The sequence below is a fragment of the Anomalospiza imberbis genome, chromosome 5 (genome assembly GCF_031753505.1).
Source record: "Anomalospiza imberbis isolate Cuckoo-Finch-1a 21T00152 chromosome 5, ASM3175350v1, whole genome shotgun sequence".
Taxonomy (NCBI): Eukaryota; Metazoa; Chordata; class Aves; order Passeriformes; family Viduidae; genus Anomalospiza; species Anomalospiza imberbis.
In genome coordinates, this window is record NC_089685.1 from 35,455,386 (window position 1) to 35,475,316 (window position 19,931).

General features: G+C 40.0%; 1 protein-coding gene across 2 annotated transcripts in view; it reads left to right on the forward strand.

The window, feature by feature from the left end:
• Window positions 1–12,769, forward strand: part of TPH2 (tryptophan hydroxylase 2) — a 78,743-nt gene extending 65,974 nt beyond the window's left edge. Inside the window, exon 12 of one of the 2 annotated variants that reach the window (XM_068190233.1) lies at window positions 1,533–12,762. In XM_068190233.1, coding sequence (XP_068046334.1) covers window positions 1,533–1,601 — 69 coding nt within the window. In that variant the 3' untranslated portion in view covers window positions 1,602–12,762. Of the gene's footprint in view, window positions 1–1,532 lie in introns of both variants that reach the window. The other variant, XM_068190235.1, reaches the window with a different exon arrangement.
• The last annotated feature ends 7,162 nt before the right edge of the window (window positions 12,770–19,931 follow it).

Genomic DNA, 19,931 nt, shown 5'->3' on the forward strand with positions numbered 1-19,931 from the left:
CTTTCCTTTTTAAAACAGAGGCAGGGAAAAATCTCCCTCCTTCTCCAAATACAGTAGCAGTCTGGAAAGAGAATTGACCAGAGGCATAAGTGGTTTTCTGACTACAGGAGGAGAACCCAGCTCTGTGTATCTGGGCTGGAGATCGCAGCCACCAATCTCTGCCCTGAACTTGGGCTTTGTGGATTAAGAACTGGAGGGAGCAAGATGAATTCTGATGTTAGGACAGAGTTACTTGCGTTTTACTTCTTTACCTTAACTATCACTGTTTAGAGTGAATGTTCCTCCCAGAGGTACAGTGGGAATTTGAATTAGCATGGACACTTATCTTTCCCTGATTAAAAAAATTTAAAATTTCTGGATGTTATTCTAACTGCAGTGTGTCCATCAGCGATTTGATGAGTTAAAAAGGCTGACATGACTGCATCACAGAGCACCAAACGTAGGCTTCTGTTAAAACAAGTGAATTTCTAACCATTTTGTTTGCCAGGATAATCTTCCCATACTCTAACATAATGTTGTCTGAGTCTGCAGACAGCCTTATCAGAAAAGGGTGAACCTTTCCAGACCATTCATCTCAGTGGAGTACCATCCTCTCACTTAACTGGTTTCACTCAATATCAGTGCCACTTGTATTGCTGGGTGTTTTATCTAAAGGTTTGGAGGGACATGCAGGGTAGGAAAGCACAGGAAAGAAGAGCAATGCCATGGAAAGGAAAGCCATCCCCACAGCCATCCTCTGCATGTGGTTGATGGATTAAGCCCCTCTGGTGACAGCAGAACAAACAGGGGCTGGAGCTCTGACCAGCTCATCCATCACAACCTCACCTCAGAGCATCCCCTTCACATATTCCTCTGCTGTTAAAGGTAGAAATCTTTCCCCAGCACCAGCTGAGATGATCCTTCCTGCAATCTGGGCTGGTTGTCTCTTGTCCTTCTGCCTTGTCCCAGTCTTTCTGCTGCTGTAATTTGAGTCATCACAGAAACTGGTGTGAATGAGTACTGTGAATACCCTGAGTGCTGTTAACCAGAGATGTTGGTGTTGGTAGTGACACCTCAGCAACCCCTTGGAGGCTCAATTCCTCTGTCTTCCCTGTATCCAAAGAGCAGACTGCATTTGCCCATGTCTCCATCACAGTGGCTCCTTCCCTGCCCAGGTTCTTCTATAGAAAACCTCCCCTTCCCCACTCTCCTCTGGGTTTTCCCTCACCTTTTTCCTGAGGGTTTTCAATACACGGCAGTCAGGCAGTCTTCTCTATGCTACTTGAATGAAACCCTTTGCTTTTAGTTTCCAATTTTTCTAAGCTGTTCACTTGGTCTTTACCCAGAATTATAAAAGTGGCAACTCTAATCTAGTCACTTCTCTAATGCTTGAGGTGTGAATATTGTAACTTTGTGTGCTCCAGCTTTGGTACTTTGTTCTGGATGTATGATGGAGAAAATTTCAAGGCTATGCTGCAAAATGTTTGTCTTTCTTCTTTTAAGGCTAACAACCAAACCCCATGATTTTTTCCTCCTCTCCCTCTGTGCTGTAGCTTTTTCACACCTCTCCACTGAAGAACTCCTTCAGAAGCACTAAAAAGAGTCCCTACTTCTTTGGATAAGATGTGGTTAAAAAGGCACAGGACTGTGAGGGGGAGATGGAGCTATGGAGCTAAGCAAGGCTGAGTCAAGGCAGAGGAAGAGGCAGCATCAGTTGAAGTCAAGGAAAGGTAAGGGCCTGGAGTAATAGGGAAGGGAGGGATGTTGGAGCCTGTCCTTCATTGACTCAATAAATAACCCACATGGCAATAACAATAAATAATTTTATAAGGAGCTAGATGTGCTTTTAAGGGGAAAAATGGTAGGGGCTGTAACTGCAAATTGAGGAGGAAAGCAGCTGAGATGGGTTTCCCTGTTGCCGTCTGTCCTCTATTTGGCAGCAGCTCATTTGTGAAAAAAGCAGTCAAGAGTAGTTTATGATGCTAAGACATTTCAGTGACCTACACTCAGTGAAAATCCTTCATGTTTCTCTTTTAGCTGGGTTTTTCTGCTCAGAGCTGAAAGAATTTCCCTGTCTTAAATCCTATTTTGTTAAACCTGGCAATCAGTAAAATCACAAGCTCCTTAAGAAAATCCTCTGGGCTTGTAAAGGGACGTGTTCATTACCCTTGTAATTAGCAGGAAAACTTCATCTTGACAGGGCACTCAGTCCCCTCTAGTTACCTTCCTCACAGCTCCTTAATCACTAGGTGCCATTCAGATTGTAGATTGCCACTATTTAATATGTGTTGTAGAAAACTCTGATTATATTTCACTGTGAAACACTGAAAGAGCTGGGCCATAAATATTTCCATCAACCTGTGTGTCCTCCACCCCCTAGACTCCACTTCTGCACTACAGGTAATCCCTCAAAAGGCAGTTTAGGTTTTGCTTTTGGTGGAGCTGATCCTTATGCGAAGGAAAGGTTACCTTGGGAACAAGGTTAAATGATAGGCTTATGGACCTACTCTCTTATTTCCCCTTTATTCTATGATGGAAATGTAAGACGTTGTGAATGGTTCATCATAACATATGCCAGCAGAAGCATGCCAAAAATAGCAATCTGCAGCAGCACGCGGTATGTAACGCTTGCATACTTCTCCGAGAGTTAGGGAGATCATTGGAACAACACATGTCAGATACTATTACTGTCATTGCTGGGGCCATCTGTTAGAGGCCAAGATCAAGACCTGCTGCTTCCCTGGGAACCGCAGCTCCACAAAGGACTGTGGCAAATTAAACTAAATCTGCTCAGGCCCAGGGAGTTCATCTAAGGGATTTTCTTGTTTTGTTTTGAGATTTCATCAGGGATAAAACCAGCAGTATATTTTGGGTATTACTCCAGGGGAACTCTGAGGAAAGGCTTTTTAATTCTTTTTTGTTTGTTTGCTATGGGGTTTTTTTGAGGGACTAAATTGCTGGTCCAAGATAAGGACCAAATTGTCAGGACAGGATGTGCACATTTGCACTCACAGCTGTGCTTCTTGGGAAAACATGTTCATAAGTAAAAATCATACAAATGTGCACAAGAAATTCTTTGCAGCTACTGAACAATAATTTGACAGCAACCTGGAGTTGAATATGACAACTGGTTTATGCAGTGACAGACACAAATTTTTAAAGCAAAGAAAAGACTTTTGAAATTCCATATGGAATTTGGATGCCAGTTCCTCCCAGTGGTCTTCAAAATCTCAACTAGGATACCTGTAAATGTATTTATTAGAAGTAAGATGAAATTCCATGCAATTTGGATCAACAAGGAATTTTGCTACTGGAAGCAGTAGGCTGGATTTCACACGTACACGTACTGTATCAATATAGCTACTCGCACACACATATATCTATTCATATACATATAAATAGATGTTTTCTATTAGCATAATGTATTAGCATAATGGCACAGTTTTAGTTCTGCTGCATTCATAGAAATTTATGTAATGGGCATATGTTTTACTGATGTGTTTCATAACAGTTCTAAACAATGTCCTTGCTGACACCAGAACAGGATACAATTAAATGTATTGATGTGGAAGATTGGAAGTCTCTGTTATGAAGACAGACGTGGTTCAAATGCCGTGAAGTGGGAGCAGTTTGCAAATGTAGGAAAATGACATCACAGATTTGGAATATTGTTGTGGAGGTTTTGTTTCTCTGCTTGTTGGTGAAAGACTTGGACCCAGCTCCTACCCATCCTGCACTTTCTGCTTAGTAGAGGAACTTGCACCACAAAAAGCCTACAAAGCTTTGCTTTAACTCTGCTACAAAAAGAGGTGCTGTTTTGAAATCTTAGGCTGCAAAAGAATTCTTTTCCTATGGACTCAGGATATTCACAGTGAGTGCCTCATTCTGCTCCTGGAGGAGCCCAGCACAACGGAGTGCAATAGCAGGAGGGACCCTTCCAGAGTGGAGGAGGCTACAATCTGGTACTAAAATAAGGATAGTACAGTGGAGACTCTACAGGGCAGGAGGGAGATGCACCGGGAAGAGAAAGAACTTCTGGGGATTCCTGGCTGGCAGCACCTTGTCATTCTGCTTTTTGGCTATTTCCATGTTTTACCCAATGACTGCTTCATGTAAAATCTGTGGATGGTCCTTGGAGTTGAAATAGGATCCAAATCTCCTTTTCCAGGACAGCATTCTCACTGGCAGGATTGAGATCTGAAGTTTATTAACTACACCTTCAGGACCTTTTGCTTGTGGAGGTCAGACTCTCGAGAGAGGACAATAACTTTATACTCACAGCAATTTTATAATCTACTGCTGTTCCGTCCTCTGGGCCTCTTGCAGGAAACTGGTGTCAGAAAGATGCTGCTGCAGCTTTTGCCAGCGAGAAGTAATGATCCCAACTGCAGCACCCTCTGTACACATATCTCTGTCTGGGGATGCTAACATTGCAAACTGATTATGCACTGCAAAAGTACCTCACAACCTTCTATTTATTTCCTTTGCAGGAGAAATTCCCCAAGTAGGTCTCGGTCAGTCCTCCCGACCATTTCTACTCATTGTGTTGTTCAATCAGAAGTGTTAAAAATACATTTTTGGAAGTCTTGATTAATTGAAATTCATCGTGTCCGCATTAATTCAGATGAATTGGAAAGCTATTAATTCCTTGGAGGAGGGGAGCAGGGTGGAACTGAAAGATGGCATAGCAGTTTTGGAGCCAAGCAAAGAGTGTGTTTGCAAACTACAGGTACTGTAGAGATGTTTATGACACCTGAGAAGTGCTAACTGAAAAGAGAAGCTTCCGTAATATGAAATAACCTCCCCTTCCCTCCCTCTCTGGGTTTAATCTGAGTATTCTTTGGGGTAGAAGCAATTTTCTGATTTTGAAACTTGTGCCAAATGACAAGTTCCCAGGACAGGGAATTTCAGCTCACTGAGACTGATGCTCTTGTCACTTTTACTGCCACCTCCAACACAAATGGGCAGCGCTGCCAATTTCCCTGAGCCGCTGCTGGCATCTGCCACCAAAAGGGACTCTGAGGGAGTCCACCAGCAGACTGACTCCAGCTGAGGGACCACACAGCTTCCAGCATCTCCATTCTGGGGCAGGTGTGCCAGTAGTCAGGATGACTGATCTCTGAGGACTGTCTTGGATTAAGCAAAAGCTTGAAATGTGCATCTGGCACATTTTGGGCTGCAGAGGGTGGTATTTTTGGACTAATATGTGTTTCGACAATGTGTTCAAACAATTCTGAATATTTCCCACAATCTAAGTGCTCATGTTACCTCCTTGCTGGCACTTTGGAATATTCTCCAATTTCATTTAATATCTTGCCTGTATGTGACCAGAAAAGCTTCCAAAAATGGTTCCACTTTTAAATTAATGGAAAAAGAACAGTCAATTCTTAAATGATCTGACCAGTACTGAGGCAATTTCTATATATTTCATAGTAAGTGGTAATAGAGGACTTTCATAAAGCAAACCCTAAACGATCCCAAACTGTGCTTTCACCTGAATGAATTCCATCACAAAAACTGCCTGCATGTGGACTGCAGGAGCTCAAACACAAGATGTGTTAACACGAAGGCTGTGTCCAATCTCAGTCACGACACACAGAGAGGGTATTGCTAATCCCACTGCCAGACACTAAGTCATTCCTTGCAGCAAGTGGTTTGTTCAGTCCCAACAAAGAGGCAGCTCCACCATAGGGGCTATCCAATTATGTGTAATTTTTCAGGAAAAGCTGTAAAAATATTTTCCTTCATGAGCTTGAGCTGTGTATTTCTAGTGACACAGTATTATCATTTTGCTTGCCTTTTTGTGGTGTTTCATGATGTGACAGGTTTCAAGTATTTAGTGATTGTAAGATTAAAATGTGCAGTGTAAAGGTGGTGTTTGCTGCTTTCCTGCTTGATTTTCCTTAGGTTAGAAGAGGCTAGAAGAATTCAGGTAAATCAGAGCTAAAATATCTTTTTTTCAGTATTGAGGAAGTACAGACTTACTTATTTACACTTGGAATATTCTTTAATGAAAGCAACCCTTGGAGTAATAGTATATATGGGGGAGGCTGAGACTGGAGCTATTTCTCCTAAGGGAATTGTGAATTAATATGTGTTCCTCTCTTTTCCTCTACTTTCTCTCTGCTGGTAGGAGAAATTATATCCATAATGTAGCTTCAGTCCATGTCATTTAATATCCTAGACTGGTTTCCCCTTGGGATGTAGGGGAAGTGGGAAGAAGAAATATATTTTGAAAAGGAGATGGTTTGTCAAGATTTTAAGAGCGTTTTGGTCAAAACAAGACCCCTAAAATGCACTGGATTCAGTAGAGATTATTTAAAAAATGTTTTCTAGCAATTCTGTGCTGCTTTTGCCATGTCCTGTGGTTTCTGGATTCAGGGATGGAAAAATTACAGTTTGCCTTACCAAGCCACGATCCTGTGAGAAATGAAGAGTGCCAAATAGCCTGTCCCTGCTGATGGCTGTCAGTGGGACCTCAGGGAGAGAGAAAAAGAAACTGGGCAAATCCCTAGTGAGCCTTGTCAGCACCCAGCGCTGGAGGCCCAGTTCCTGGTGCTCTGCCTCTCTGGTGGGGAGCACCTCTCCTCCCTGGGGAGCTGATCTGGTGGTGCATGTTGACCTTTTTGGGTCCTCTGTCACTCACCAACCCCTCTTTCCTCTGCCCATGTGGAGCTCCTCTACCCAGGAGCTCCTTGTGCCTTTGAAAATGAGCTCCCCCTTGAAGAGCAGCCACATGGAGAGGAGGCAGGTATTTATGCCCCTTTTTGGGCCTGAATCTTACCTGGTTTATTTCAGAAGAGGTTGTTGCCTTCCACTGTGCCAAACACCTGAAAGCACCCAGTCACAAAGCCATTCAGCACACTCTCACATTACTAGGGGGAAACCATTTATTCATTTTATCTGCTTTTTCCTCTGGGATAGTAGTCCAAATACCTGAAGTGTCATTAGGAAAAGCAAGAGGAATACTGACAGTTCTTGTTTTGCAAACTGTCAAATGAATCAATTTCCCACTGTTGCTAGTAATGTCTTTCATTATAGCTTTAATGAAATTGCATTGACATATTTATGATCTAATAAAAGAAAAAAAGATACCCTGTAAAAGAAGTTTTCAGAAGCTGAAATGTTTTAATAATGGTTTCATAAATTATTTTGATTTTTTTTTAGTCATAAACTTTGGCAAAATGAGTGTCATATTATTCAAAACTGCTAATGAAATGGTCTCTGGACTGTGCCATTTAAATCCTGTAAGATGTATTTTTCCTGCCTCTCCTTTAAATTCAATGCCCTTCATTTTTAACATCAATGGGAAGCTGGCTACAATGTATTGTATCTTCTTCCCACACAGACCATTTATCCACTATTATATTTTCCTACTCTCTTATCACTGGGAAAACAGCCCTTTGACATACCATTTTATGATTTATACTTTTAAATACCCACCTGATCCAGTTTTATTATGTCCTCAGTTGTTGGATTGAGCTTGAGTTAAAGCAGGGACTTAAGCATCTGTTTTAAAATTGTTAGGGATTAGCCAGAAAATTTTGTAATGATTCTGATGAGCATCTGTCAGCTTTTTGTGGGGCAGTGGTGAGAGCTTCCAGATAGATTGTCATGTCTGGTGGGTCTAGATCTGGACTCTTCTTAAACCTAGGATCCAATCTGTTAATTGTACTCATTTTCATGAGTGCAGTTCTGGTTTCAGTAATAGATGTGTATAATTTTTTCAATTTTTTTTTTCTTTGTAAACTCATAAAATGAGTCTGACTGAGAGCTTTGTATGTTCACTTCACTTTTATGAATCAGCCAATTGCTGTATCCAGCTCAATTAACATCTGAATTGGCTTTTATAAACAAAAAGGCTATTGGTTCTATCCCAGAGATTAGAGCAGACTAAGAAAATAAAGGTCATGTTATATTTTGAATTCAGGATGTACAGATGTTATAAAAAGATAAAATCTGAAATCCAGAAAGAAAAGGAAGACTTATCTGCAGCTATGCTATATATATGTAAATGGTAACAGATGATTTACTGGTAGTATCTTTTTTTTTCTTTTAACAATGAAATGTCATAAAAATAGGCAAAAAAATCTAAAATGGACCAATGAATATCAATACATACTCAATCTCTCTTAAATATGCAACTGGGGGAATATATGCTAGTTTCTTAGGATATGGCTAGTAAATATGTAGAGACTTAGTGGCAAATCTGCCTTCTTGGAACAATTGTTCCTATATCACAGATGAAAATAAGGATATATGCATCAAAAATAAAGAAGGGAAATAATACATATACCCCTGAGATCTTTGTATCATTCAAATCAGTTGTCTGCAAGAGAGTTAGAAAATACTTGATACATTCAGGGAATACAGCTTTCCATCAGAGAAATAAAATAGATATATCTAGGATGTATCAGCATTGGTCTCATATTTCTTTTCTATGGGGTTTACTCTGATGTCATTTCATAGTGGCCATGCTTTTCTCTTTGAAACTCACCATTGTTAGCTCAGATGCAAGGACATGGAATATTTCAGAGGCAGAGCTCTGGTCACAATTGTTGCTCATGTTGTATTTTTGTCTTGTTTCACACTTTCAGTCTCCTCCTCTGCCTGTTGTGTCTTCTGGCTGAGCAGCTGCAGAGTTCACCATGTTTGAGACATGTCAAGTGCTAAGCTAATATATAATTTCATCCTACATGAGGTAGTAGTGGGGGGACATGGTGACAGAGTACAAGGAGTTTGGCCCATTTTTTCAACAAAGATGTGTGTGATAGTTTTCAAAGTTTTTTTAAGGGGTTGTTGTTTTAAGCTGTTTGTGGCTCTTAAGAGTGTATTTGTTTATCTGCCTGTTCAGGTGCACTTGCTCTGTCTGCCTGTTGTCTACCTGCCTATTTGTGATCAGCAAACCTCAGGAGTGTGGCTGCAATGGCTTAGGTACTTAGATACGTGTCATGTTTAGAGTTAGACAAGTTGTCATACTGAAATCTACCCATTCCCTGTTTCTTGATTATACTCACAATATACACAGCATGTGAGTGAGTGTAGTCTCCAGGCATCTGGGAGGGATGTTCTGTTCAGTCTCACAAAAGTACATGATAACTGAGATGCAGTAAATGAGTTCCCTAAAGTCACATGTGGTGTTTCAGTAGGAGCAGGAGCTGCAGTGAATTTCTTTGGTAGATCTTTAGATATACATCTGTGATTGTCAGCAACCAACAAGAACAGAATACGAGGGTATTTGTGGTTTAGCATGTGTGTGTTCAAACACTAGTTTACAACATGATAATAAAACACATTTATTGAAACCATTAATGAGTTTCCAAGAATCATAATAATATAGGAGACTATAGATATATAAGAATATATCTAAATATAGATTTACAGTCCTGTGTCCTGTCTTTTGTGCCTTAAAAGTAGGTGAAGCAATTCTGTACCGAACAGGTGTGGGACTCAGCTTCCATGTGGTATCTCATCTGAGTCTCAAATAGAGATCTGCATGACCTTAAAGCAACACCCTTACAAACTCACAGAGAAATAAGTTTTGAATTGTGATATTTGCTTAGCCTCAATTACAGGTTGAGGTACTGAATTTCCCTGGTCTTTATTTTATAAAATGTCTTCTATTTCTTGTGACACAGAAATACCTAGAACATAAACCAAGCCACAGATATAATTTAGCAGCTTGTATTAGAAGCCCATACAAACTAGGTAGGTCAGTTGATACCTCTAAAAGGCCTGGAATTGATTTGTTTGTCAGAATGGTAGAAATGTTCTTAGAATGGTAGAAATGTTCTTAGAGGTGTTCTAAGCATGATTTTAAATGAGACATTCATAAACTAACAAACTTTGTATGTACACAAAAATGTAATGAGTATGAAGTGTATTTCTTACTAATTTGCAGAGGCTGCCCTATGTCTTCAGAAAACACAGAGACACATGTTTGAACTTAACTGTTTGCTAAAATTTTAGTGCAAAACTTAGAACTGACTTATTCTAATGCCTACTAAATTCTATACAGTTTATTATATTGTCTAAATAATTACTGACTGATAGTACTCCTGGTCCATTTTAACGGTGAGGTAAATGTGCCTCAGGCTGTATCAAAAGACAGTATACTTTTCATTTAATGTGAAACTTCAATAGTAACCCTCCCTGGGTTTTTACAGGATTGATCATTATGTTGGAGGAAAAAAAAAGTATCTTTTTCTTGCATGCTATTTAGTTTTAAGGGATAATAACACACAAGAAAAAGATTTTTTTTCTTGCACAGAAGTAAATAGCAACCATTTGATGAATCATTGCCACAAGTGTTGCAATTAACTTTCACTCCTCAGGCAGTTTGTTTTGAATAAAAATATAGCAGAGTTCCATACCAGTGTTTCATATATAGCTTTGGCTTTTGTAGGGAATACTGGAGAGTTGGAAATGCAGGCCTGTTTTTTCTCCAGATTTGTAAAAGAGGAATTGTACTGTGAGGCAGTTTGGAAAAGAAGGGTGTCTGCAAGGAAGCCAAATTTGAATCCATGCCCGACTCTATAAACATCACCTTTATTTTTCATTATCAACCACAGAAAGTGAAGTGTTTTTGTGTTTGTTAAATCATTGGTCTTGGTCTTACTATTGCCATTCAGGGTCTGCAGCTATGGCATTGCATCTGTCTGTGAAACTGAATTCAAAACACCCTCACTCTGGCTCAGAAAGCAAATGAAAGGCTTGGATCAAGTGATGATAACGTTTAGAAAAAGAATTTAACTGGTTGTTTGAGGGTAAAGGGGTTTGCATTTGCTTATTGATCCCCTGATCCCCCCAGGCTGAGCCACGTCTCATTGTGATGGCGAAATTTTGCTATGGATCTAAGTTGATGTAGCTAATGGAGCTGGACCTCATGCCTCTGACCTTTCCTGGTCCTCCCTGTCAGATTAGTCTGGCTATTCTCCAAACTGCACCTGGGGCTGCCTTTGCTGAAACCCATGAGCCAGTGCTTACTGCATAGATCCTTTTCAGGTGTCTCTGCTTTAGATCCCACTGTTTATGTTTATAGCCATGATGTTACAAGTATGAATTCTCAAATAAAAAACTATTTACTGGTAGACTTGATATGCTGTGGCATCTGTAAACATCTTCCCTATTAGTCCAGAATTACACTTTAAAGGTCTGCTCAGGGCAGGAACCACCAAAATTCCCTACTCACATGATGAGATCTCTCCTGGTTTTCTTGTTGTTTTAGTGGAACCTGCAGTTTCTTCTAAAAGAATGCCTACTCCTCTAAAAATCTCCCAGAGGTTTTCTATGTGATAAGTTCCTGCAGAGAGAGTAGGACCATTGCAGGAAGAAGCTTGCCTGCTTCTCTTGTTTAATAACTCTTTATCTATGACAGAACTTAGCATAGCTACAACAGGATGAATAAATTGTTCTCAGTCACCTACCAGTGGAAATTTCTCCTCACAGCATCACTTTAAAAAGAAAGCAGTTCCCCATAAATTTTAAATTGATGTTCCAGCTGAGAAAAATAACAGTAACATTTGAAAGAAGATTTGATTTTTATACTCTTCTGGTTCAATACACGATAGCCTTAGGTATCTGCAAATATATCCTGAATACATAATCAGCCTATGCTGAAAACAGCACAGGTTTCATATCTCTCTTGTAAATACAATTCCTACAAAGGCTGGTTGCCCTACCACAATGCACTGAATCACTGCATGAACTTACAAAGTGCTCTGAAACCCTTTAAAATGTAGTTATTTTGAGTAAACTACATTCTCTAGTTTTGTAATGTCATGTGGATAAATTCCTCTTTCACTAACTGTGAGGGGACTACAAAGCTCTGGTGTTGTAAAAGTTTGATTTTCCAATTCTTGGGACTGGAAAACAGAATAGAGACTTGTCCTAGCCTTCTGGCAGAATTGACAAATCATTAATTCCATTGATTTCCACGGTAGTGAGATTTATCAAACAGAAGTCCATTTGTATTAGCAAATACGGTTAAATGCCATGGCATTGAAAGGTCTCTTCTCATGCTTTTGCTTTTATACTTTCACCTTTATTTCTTTGTTCTTTTTAAAACACTGTTACATACTGTCATGTGCATAGAAGCTTCAGATAAACATTATCAGTGAGAATCTCCTGTTGAGTCACGAGGTGCAGAAAGGAACCCCTGGCTTTCTGAACTTCTTCTCAGAGAGGAGTCTGTGTGTGGCTGGATCCAGTTCTAGTCCCAGACTTGGTCAATGGTTTATGTCTAAAGGATTATATAGGTGTAACCAAGCCTTTATATGACTTCATCCTGCAGGATTAAGGATGGCAAATCAATTATTTATTTAAATTGATGATAATAATGATTTAACTAAAAAGACTTTAGTCCAAATAAGTTACTACAGTATAGATAGTAATAGGTACAAGTATAGTATGCTATTTATTAAATCAATAATTTCCAAGCTAGCAAAATAATTATTAAGGGAGATTGATGTTACCACTACTAATGACTGTGGCCAAATATCTTTCACTCAGCCTCGAGGCGTAACATTGAAAGGATCCCCTCTCAATGGAGGAATCTCCAAATGCACTCCTAGCAGGAGTATGCTAAAAGTCCCCACTGTTAAAAAGTGGGACTGTGCCTTAATTATATGAAGTGATTGACTGTCAGTCATGTGTTTCTTGGCCAGCTGTATCAGCTCAGCAGCTTTAGATAAGTTATCAGTACTATCACTTGTTGGTTCCTTTATCAGGAACTTTTTCTGCCACATCCTCACCAGTGAAAGTTCCTGTCAGGATACATTGTTTTTCACATTCTCAAAGTGTCTAACTTTGGGATTGTTATCAGTCTGGTCTCAGCATTCTTCAACAGCAAAAGCAGTGTGACCTCCCTTCTGTGTCCACTGATGCAAAGGGTAAAGTTTGAGCTGTTTTACCCCCACTTAGGCAGAGGAGCCTGCTTTGTGTATCTTGTAAAGAACCTAGAGTGGTTTACTGTGAGCCTTCTGCTTGCTCTTATCCATTGCACTCAATGCACTTTATGTCAAAATTGCAAATACATCGATGCTGAATGAACATGTTTGCCAGTCTTCAGAAGGATTGGAGAGGAGAAGAGTACTGCATGCAGCAGGCAAGCCCTTGACTAGGAACAAATTTCTGTTTTTCTTGATTTCAGGAAGAAAACACTCAATTTCCTGCTTGGTGGGCTTGCCCCATTCCAGCAGGTGTTGGTGCTGGCTGGTGTATGTGAACACAGGTGCAGCTGGAGTGCTGGTGGCTCACAGCACTGGTGATGATTTGCAAGGAGTGCCCTGCTGCTGGGGGCTGTGCTGTGCTTCTCCTGGAGATCAGCCTCTGGATGTCATGGAGGTGCACAAGAAGAGGAGGGTCAAGGGTGATCTCTGATTAAAGTTCCATTTGCTGATGCTCTTCACCAATTTATATCCAAGTGCTACTTTGCTAATTAATGACTGCTCATGAAATGCCATGTGTCAGCAATGAATCACTTATTTTTGTTGCACTTCAGTAGTACATGGCTAATGAGCAAGGACAACTCATATAATTAAAGCCTAAAATAGTACTGTAGGTCGGACACAATCAAGTGTTTATATCTTGTTGCAGAGTGTGGACCACAGTATATCACTTTCCTGTCTTTGCCTTTGGTAGTTTCACAAGAAAAAAAAAAAAGGGAATTTGAAAAAATTTGGGATAGCAAATTTTTTTTCAATGGTAGTAATATGAGGAATTAAATTTCATTTTAAAAGAACTAAAACTCTCAGTTACCTGTATCTGGTGTAACCTTAAAATAAGACTGTCTTAATTATTGCCTCTAATGGGCCTCATCAACTCAAAACTAATTGAAAAGATAAATAAAAGGGAGAAACTGCCTGGATGAAATGAGGAAGGTTAGTGCAAAGTTACAGAAAAATCTGTACTTTGTGTATCCACAGCTGCAGGCAGGTAGGAAAAGTGAGAAACAGGGACAAGCCCGCTGTGACTGTGTGTAGGCAGCTGTTCATACTTTAAGCAATACCTTGAGAAATCTGCCACTGAACCAGCAAACCAGCAAATAGCATTTCTCCTGTTTGACCTGGTCAGTGCTAGCACAGCTGGAATCCTGTATTTTCATTCATGAGAGGTAAGATCAAGCCTCTGGAGAACATTTGGTCCATCCATGCACACTGTATCACTTTCCCCACAGTGTTATATACATCATGGGTTGAACCACTGATGTAGTCCACTAGTTTTCCTCAAAAATGGGGAAAAAATTTATATTCCTGAGAGAACTAGTAGAATCTATTAGTCAAAATACTCCATGTTAGTAGTGACATTTGCAAGTGGTTTCTTAAGTGCAGCAGAGGGAAAACTGCATCTCATCTCCTCTGTGAAGGAATAAATCAGTCTCTTGTGAATCTAGTTATTCTGATGAGCTTATAAGGGAAGGGGAGCAATACATGTAGTCTACATTGAAAAGATAAGGAAAAAAAGGAACACTATGAGAGGCATAAGAAGAAGAAAAGGCCTTTTATTTCTTAGTTTTGGATACAAAATATTTCAATGTTTAGGATTTTAACTTTGTAATAAGAAGTTGTTTTATGACATGTTCCTTCTCACAAAAGCCCCTAATATTTCCCTCCCAGGCCCTTTTGCACACACCTATGTGAGAACTCTAGTTTCTGTAAAGGAACAGAAACCGCAGCCATCAGATGTGACCACTACTATGTAAAAGAACAGAAAAAATGAACATCTGATTACCTCAGAATTGGTTCTGGGTAGTTTCTCAGTGTGACCAGATCTAATCTTGGTGCTCAGCAGTAAGAGTAGCTACAGCTCTCCTGTTCGTGCACTGGGTAGAATCTTTGCATTGGACTCATACAGCAGTTCAAAAGAATCCTGTGAAATGAGGATCTTTTCTGAAATGGCTTCTACAAATTCTCAGAAAGCTTTGTGAGTGCTTGAGAAAAGCTCTCACTCTGGGGTATAAAGCACAGTGGGATTTTAATCTATTTGTTTTCACAGGCTTGTTTAGGGAAAAAACTTGGGTTGAGTGGTGAAGACCTTAATCTCCTTATTGAAAACACTGTAGCCCTTCCCACCTGGACCTGCTTGAGTGTTAAGCTATGAAGGCAGATTTTCTGCCTGCATCTTATTCCCTTCATGGCTCTGCTGCGATCTCCAATGACATCCTGACACTGGAGAGCTCCTCAGTGATAAACTGGGAGGCAATTCCTCCTGTTGACATCTGCTCTTCTACATTTGTTTAGCTCTTTGACTGCTGTTTGCTTGTACCAATGAAGCTGTGGATAACCACTCTCCATTAAGCAGTGAGATTGTGAGAGATCTTTGATGGAATTTATCTAGATTTTTCTGATCTTTTGACATCCCTTTTGGTTAAGTCAAGGTTCTTTATAACTGCAGAGTGGAGGCAGGGATAAAAGTATGAAACTGTTGGAGCATCTGCAAAATGGGCACTTCATGTTTTTAAAAAACATGCACTGTTGTGGAACAGAAGTGTAATATATGTCATTAAGATTTGTGTCATTGAACATCCTCTAAATTGCAGAATGGTGAGAAAAAATTGATATGAAAACAAGAGAAAATGAAAACTATAATAAGCTCTCTGCATGAGAAGGGTAATCTACAGTTAAATATAAAGGCTAAACTGGAACAATGTGAAGAATGAGATGTATTTTCTATTTTACAGCTAAGTCTGAATCTCTGTCTCTAACCCCCAAAGCTGTGACAAAACCTTAATGGTGTGAAGCAGAGAGGCCATGTCAGACTTCACTCTGTATCCCTGGGTCTGGATGATTTATCACTTGCTGCCATTCTGTTTTCTATTAATTAAGTGCAATAGTTATTTTAGTAAGTTACCTTGACTGTGCTCTGTTGAGCTCAGTTGAAAGTGAAAACAAAAGGCCTTTATTGCAGCTGCTGTCAATTCGGGTCTCAAATATGTTTCTTTGTATTTGCACACTCATAAAATGAATAGAGGCAGTTCTCTGCTATAGGTGCTCCAACACTTGTGTATAGAGCTGGTTATAAAATCTGATTACTTCCTAACAAATAAGCTGCATGTATTGGAACATAGCCACAAAGATGGATGTGATCTGGGTGGTATTATGAGAGATTTCTGTCATTTTTTCCCCCCTAACAGCAGACATATGGGCTTCTCTTTATGCTTTGGAGAACAATGAACTATTGACTACCAAATGATAGGAGAGTGATGTTCAGTGTTGAGAAGGCCCTGCTGGAAGGGCCTTCTGGGAGACCATGCTCAGCACAAAGGTATTTCTTGGAACTGGAGCTGACTGTCAGCCAGGCTCTATCTGTAGTTCTGACTGCTTTGGAAATGTCAGTAATGTCAGCCAAAATGGGAGGTTTGTGAGAGAGGAAGAAAGTGCATCTTGCATAGCAAACCTTAGGCTGAATGTGAGTTACTACTACCTACATGCATAGGTTTCAGAGAATGCACCCCTTGACACAACTTTCCTGGCAATATGTCCCTGCTCTGCTGGGAATTCAGATAGACACATGTCTATGGCAAGGAGCTTTTTTCTTCTTTAGCTCTGTTGAGTATTGTTTCCTGTTCCTTCTGTTGTGTCAGAAGTGTCTTGGTCACCTTCTGGTTTATTCCTTTTTTTTCTACCCACAGAATATTAGAATATTCTCCCATTTTCTTTTTCTTAATGGCAGGTAGAATGAAAGATAAATCTCAATAAAGAGTCTCTGGGCAACTGGCTGTCTTACAATTTGAAATATGCTGAAATACAAGATACAAAACTGATGACTGATGTGGCTTTTTATTATCCAGTCAGCTGTTTATAAGGTAAATGCTTGCTTATTTCTTGTACAGTGATGATAAATTCAAGACAAAATGTGTTTGGGTGATGCAGGGGACCAGACACTATTCAAACACAGGGTGCAAAGGATTTTGTCCCTTCAGATGTCCCAAAGTCCTATCGAGCCCTTCTGTTAGAGAGCCCCTCTATAAATGGAGATGTGCAGTGTGGCTGAGCTGAGAAGGGATGCCAGGGGCCCAAGAGATGGTGGAAGTTAGAAACCACAAGTGGTTCCCAGTCCTTTTGTCTGGGCTACAAATGTACATCTTGTATCTGCTCTTTTCTATGATGTTCTCAAGGGTTCTGCTGCAACTCTGCTCCAGTGTAGTGGTGCTGCATGAAGGAGATATCTAGTTTTTATTCAGGACAGAGATTTAAACATTCCCATATAATTCCATGCTGAATGGCTGGCTGACAGATTCTTGTGCTGAAGTTCTGAGGAACCAGTCCTTACAAGGTTCTTTGACTAACCACTTTGCTCCTCAAGTCGTCCCTAAAATTTAAATTACCCAGACAATCCTTCAACTCCCAGTTCAGCTCATTAGGAAGCGTGAGTCCCTGGGAACAGCAAACACAGCACAAGGCACCTTGCGTGCAGTGCTATCTTTTGTATGCTGATTTTAACAGCTTTCTGAAAAAAGGTTCAATTACAGTTTGCCTTGGAATAGGCTTTTTTCTGAGCTGCTGAGCCCTCTCAAGCAGTGCTTACAGGCCAGTGTCTGCCAGGTTTTGATGTTTGCTGGAGGAGGTCCAGCCCATGGGCAAGGCACCAGCTCCTGCTGGAGGGGCCGAGCAGCAGACGTGCTATGAGTACGAAGAGGCACCTGGGGGCTTCAGAAAGACTGCACCCCACCCACAGAGATAATCTTAATGTCTAAGAGTGTTTCCCAGGGCCAGAGTTTCTTGCTTTAATGAATGTAAGAATTTTAGCTGGTTGAAATGAGGATACATGATGGGAAAAAATTTAGTCTTGATGGAATATTGTTATAAACATTTCATTATTACTTTTTGCACTGAAGTGGCTCATCGTGTCTCAAGAGAACCATCATTAGACATTTTGACATACTTTTTATTCAATTCAGAAATTAACAATGTAGTTTTAATGAAGTTCAAATAAACCCAATATGAATACTGAGATACAAAAGAATTATTTTGTTAAAAAATCAGGAAAAAATCAGTAAGTATATCTGAAGATTACAAAAATAACTTCAAAGATAATAGAAAGATAAATGAATGAGCACAGCTATCATTCCCCTGAATATAATGAAATGTGGTTTATGACTTTTGGCTTAGTCATAATTAGCAATACTCAGGGCTATTTGCTTGGCTATGTGTGCAAATCAGAATTTGTGTGTATGAGAGAGTAATAGTGGCTGTACAAATTAATTTCTTGTGAAGAGCTGATTGCTCCACCTGTTATAGTCTGTCTACATCCTATATTCCCATCAACTGTTGCCGATTAGTTCACAGAATGTAATTGAAGAATGAAAATAGAGAGCAAAATGTCTGATTTATAGCCTGAATTGGTTATGCCCAGTGATTTTTTTTATGGTAGTTAAAATATTCTGTTATTAAATTGATTAAATAATTAAATGCTGCTATAAACATGTCAAATGGTATTGCACATCAATTTTCTACTGCTGAGTGGGACTCTCATTTACTCCTCAGTATAGTGAGCATTACTAAAGTTGGTGCTAGCCTTGGACAAGACTGCTAAAGAACACTAAAGAAAGAAGAGAGGGATGAAAATACCCTCTGTAAATACTTTTCAGTTAAAAACATAGCATGGGCAGATCATGCTGTTTGCATGTGATTCATTTGTCTTAAATAAAAGGGCTTTCTTTGCTGCTATGAGCAGCGCTAAAAGAATAACTGGTTCTAAAGGGAAAAGATTTTCAATGATTCCTTGTTTTCTTTAAAAATAGTTTTGTGACAACACAATCACCAGAACACAAGCTGCACTGTTTATATCTTTATTTGGTTGGAGAACTGAATCTTTATTTTAGGAAGCATGAAAAGTTAAGACTTAAGAAATCCCTAGACTGAAACAAAGCCACTTGCTGTAAATCACAATGTTAGTAAAACAGACAAAGTAAAAACTGTTTTTTTGGCAAAATATATAAGCTGATAAAATCCAGGTGGACCTGCAGGAAATTAGCATAGCAAACTGTTATAAGTATTGTCAGACAAAAGGAGATCCAGCTGCTGTGCTTCACTCCCCACTCAGAGCTGAGTCACTGCAGGAGCTGTGCTCCCTTTGGAGCATCGTAGCTGAGCTCCCTTTCTTCATATCTGATGGCAGCTGAATTCCTGTGTTTGTATTCAACCCTTTATTCTTTGTTTACACTGAACTTGCTTGGAGTCTATTTAAGCTGTGCTAATGGCTGTAGTCTGATTTAATGAATAATCTCCTGGAGATTCACAGTCATTGTCTGGATTTACAAATTTCTGAAGGAAGAGAAAATCGTGTACCTGCCTTTTTGATGGTTTTCTGGCATGTTATTTAGTCCACTTGCTATTCTCCACCCACGTGCAGAGAAGAAGAGGTAGCAGTTTGTATATCATGCCATGCTGGTTTAGACTGGCGTAGTTAATTTTCTTCACAGAGAATGGTGCGGGGATGTGTTTTGGATTTATGCTGAACACAGTGATCATAATACAGAACAGCTTTTACAGAGCCAAGGCCTTTCCAGCTTTTCATACTGCCATGCTGGTGAGGAGACTGAGGGTGTGTGGGAGGTTGGGAGGAGACACAGCCAGGGCAGGTGACCCCAGCTGACCAAAGGGATACTCCAGACCACCTGACATCATGCTCAGTGTATAAAGTGGGGGGAAGAAGGAGAAAGGGAGGGTCATTTGGAGTAGTGGCTTTTGTCTTCCCAAATAACTGGCACAGGTGATGGGGCCCTGCTCTCCTGGAGATGGCTGAACACCAGCCTGCCCATGGGAAGTGATGAACCCATTCCTTGTTGTGCTTTGCTTGCATATGTGGCCTTTGCTTTGCAGGGAATAAATATTAATCTGTATAAAAAATGTTAAAAGGAAGTTGAGGAAGTTAAGTTGTTTGATACACTGTTATCAGGAATATACCTATCTGGTCAAAATAAGATGGTTCCTTCACTGATGCAGATCCCC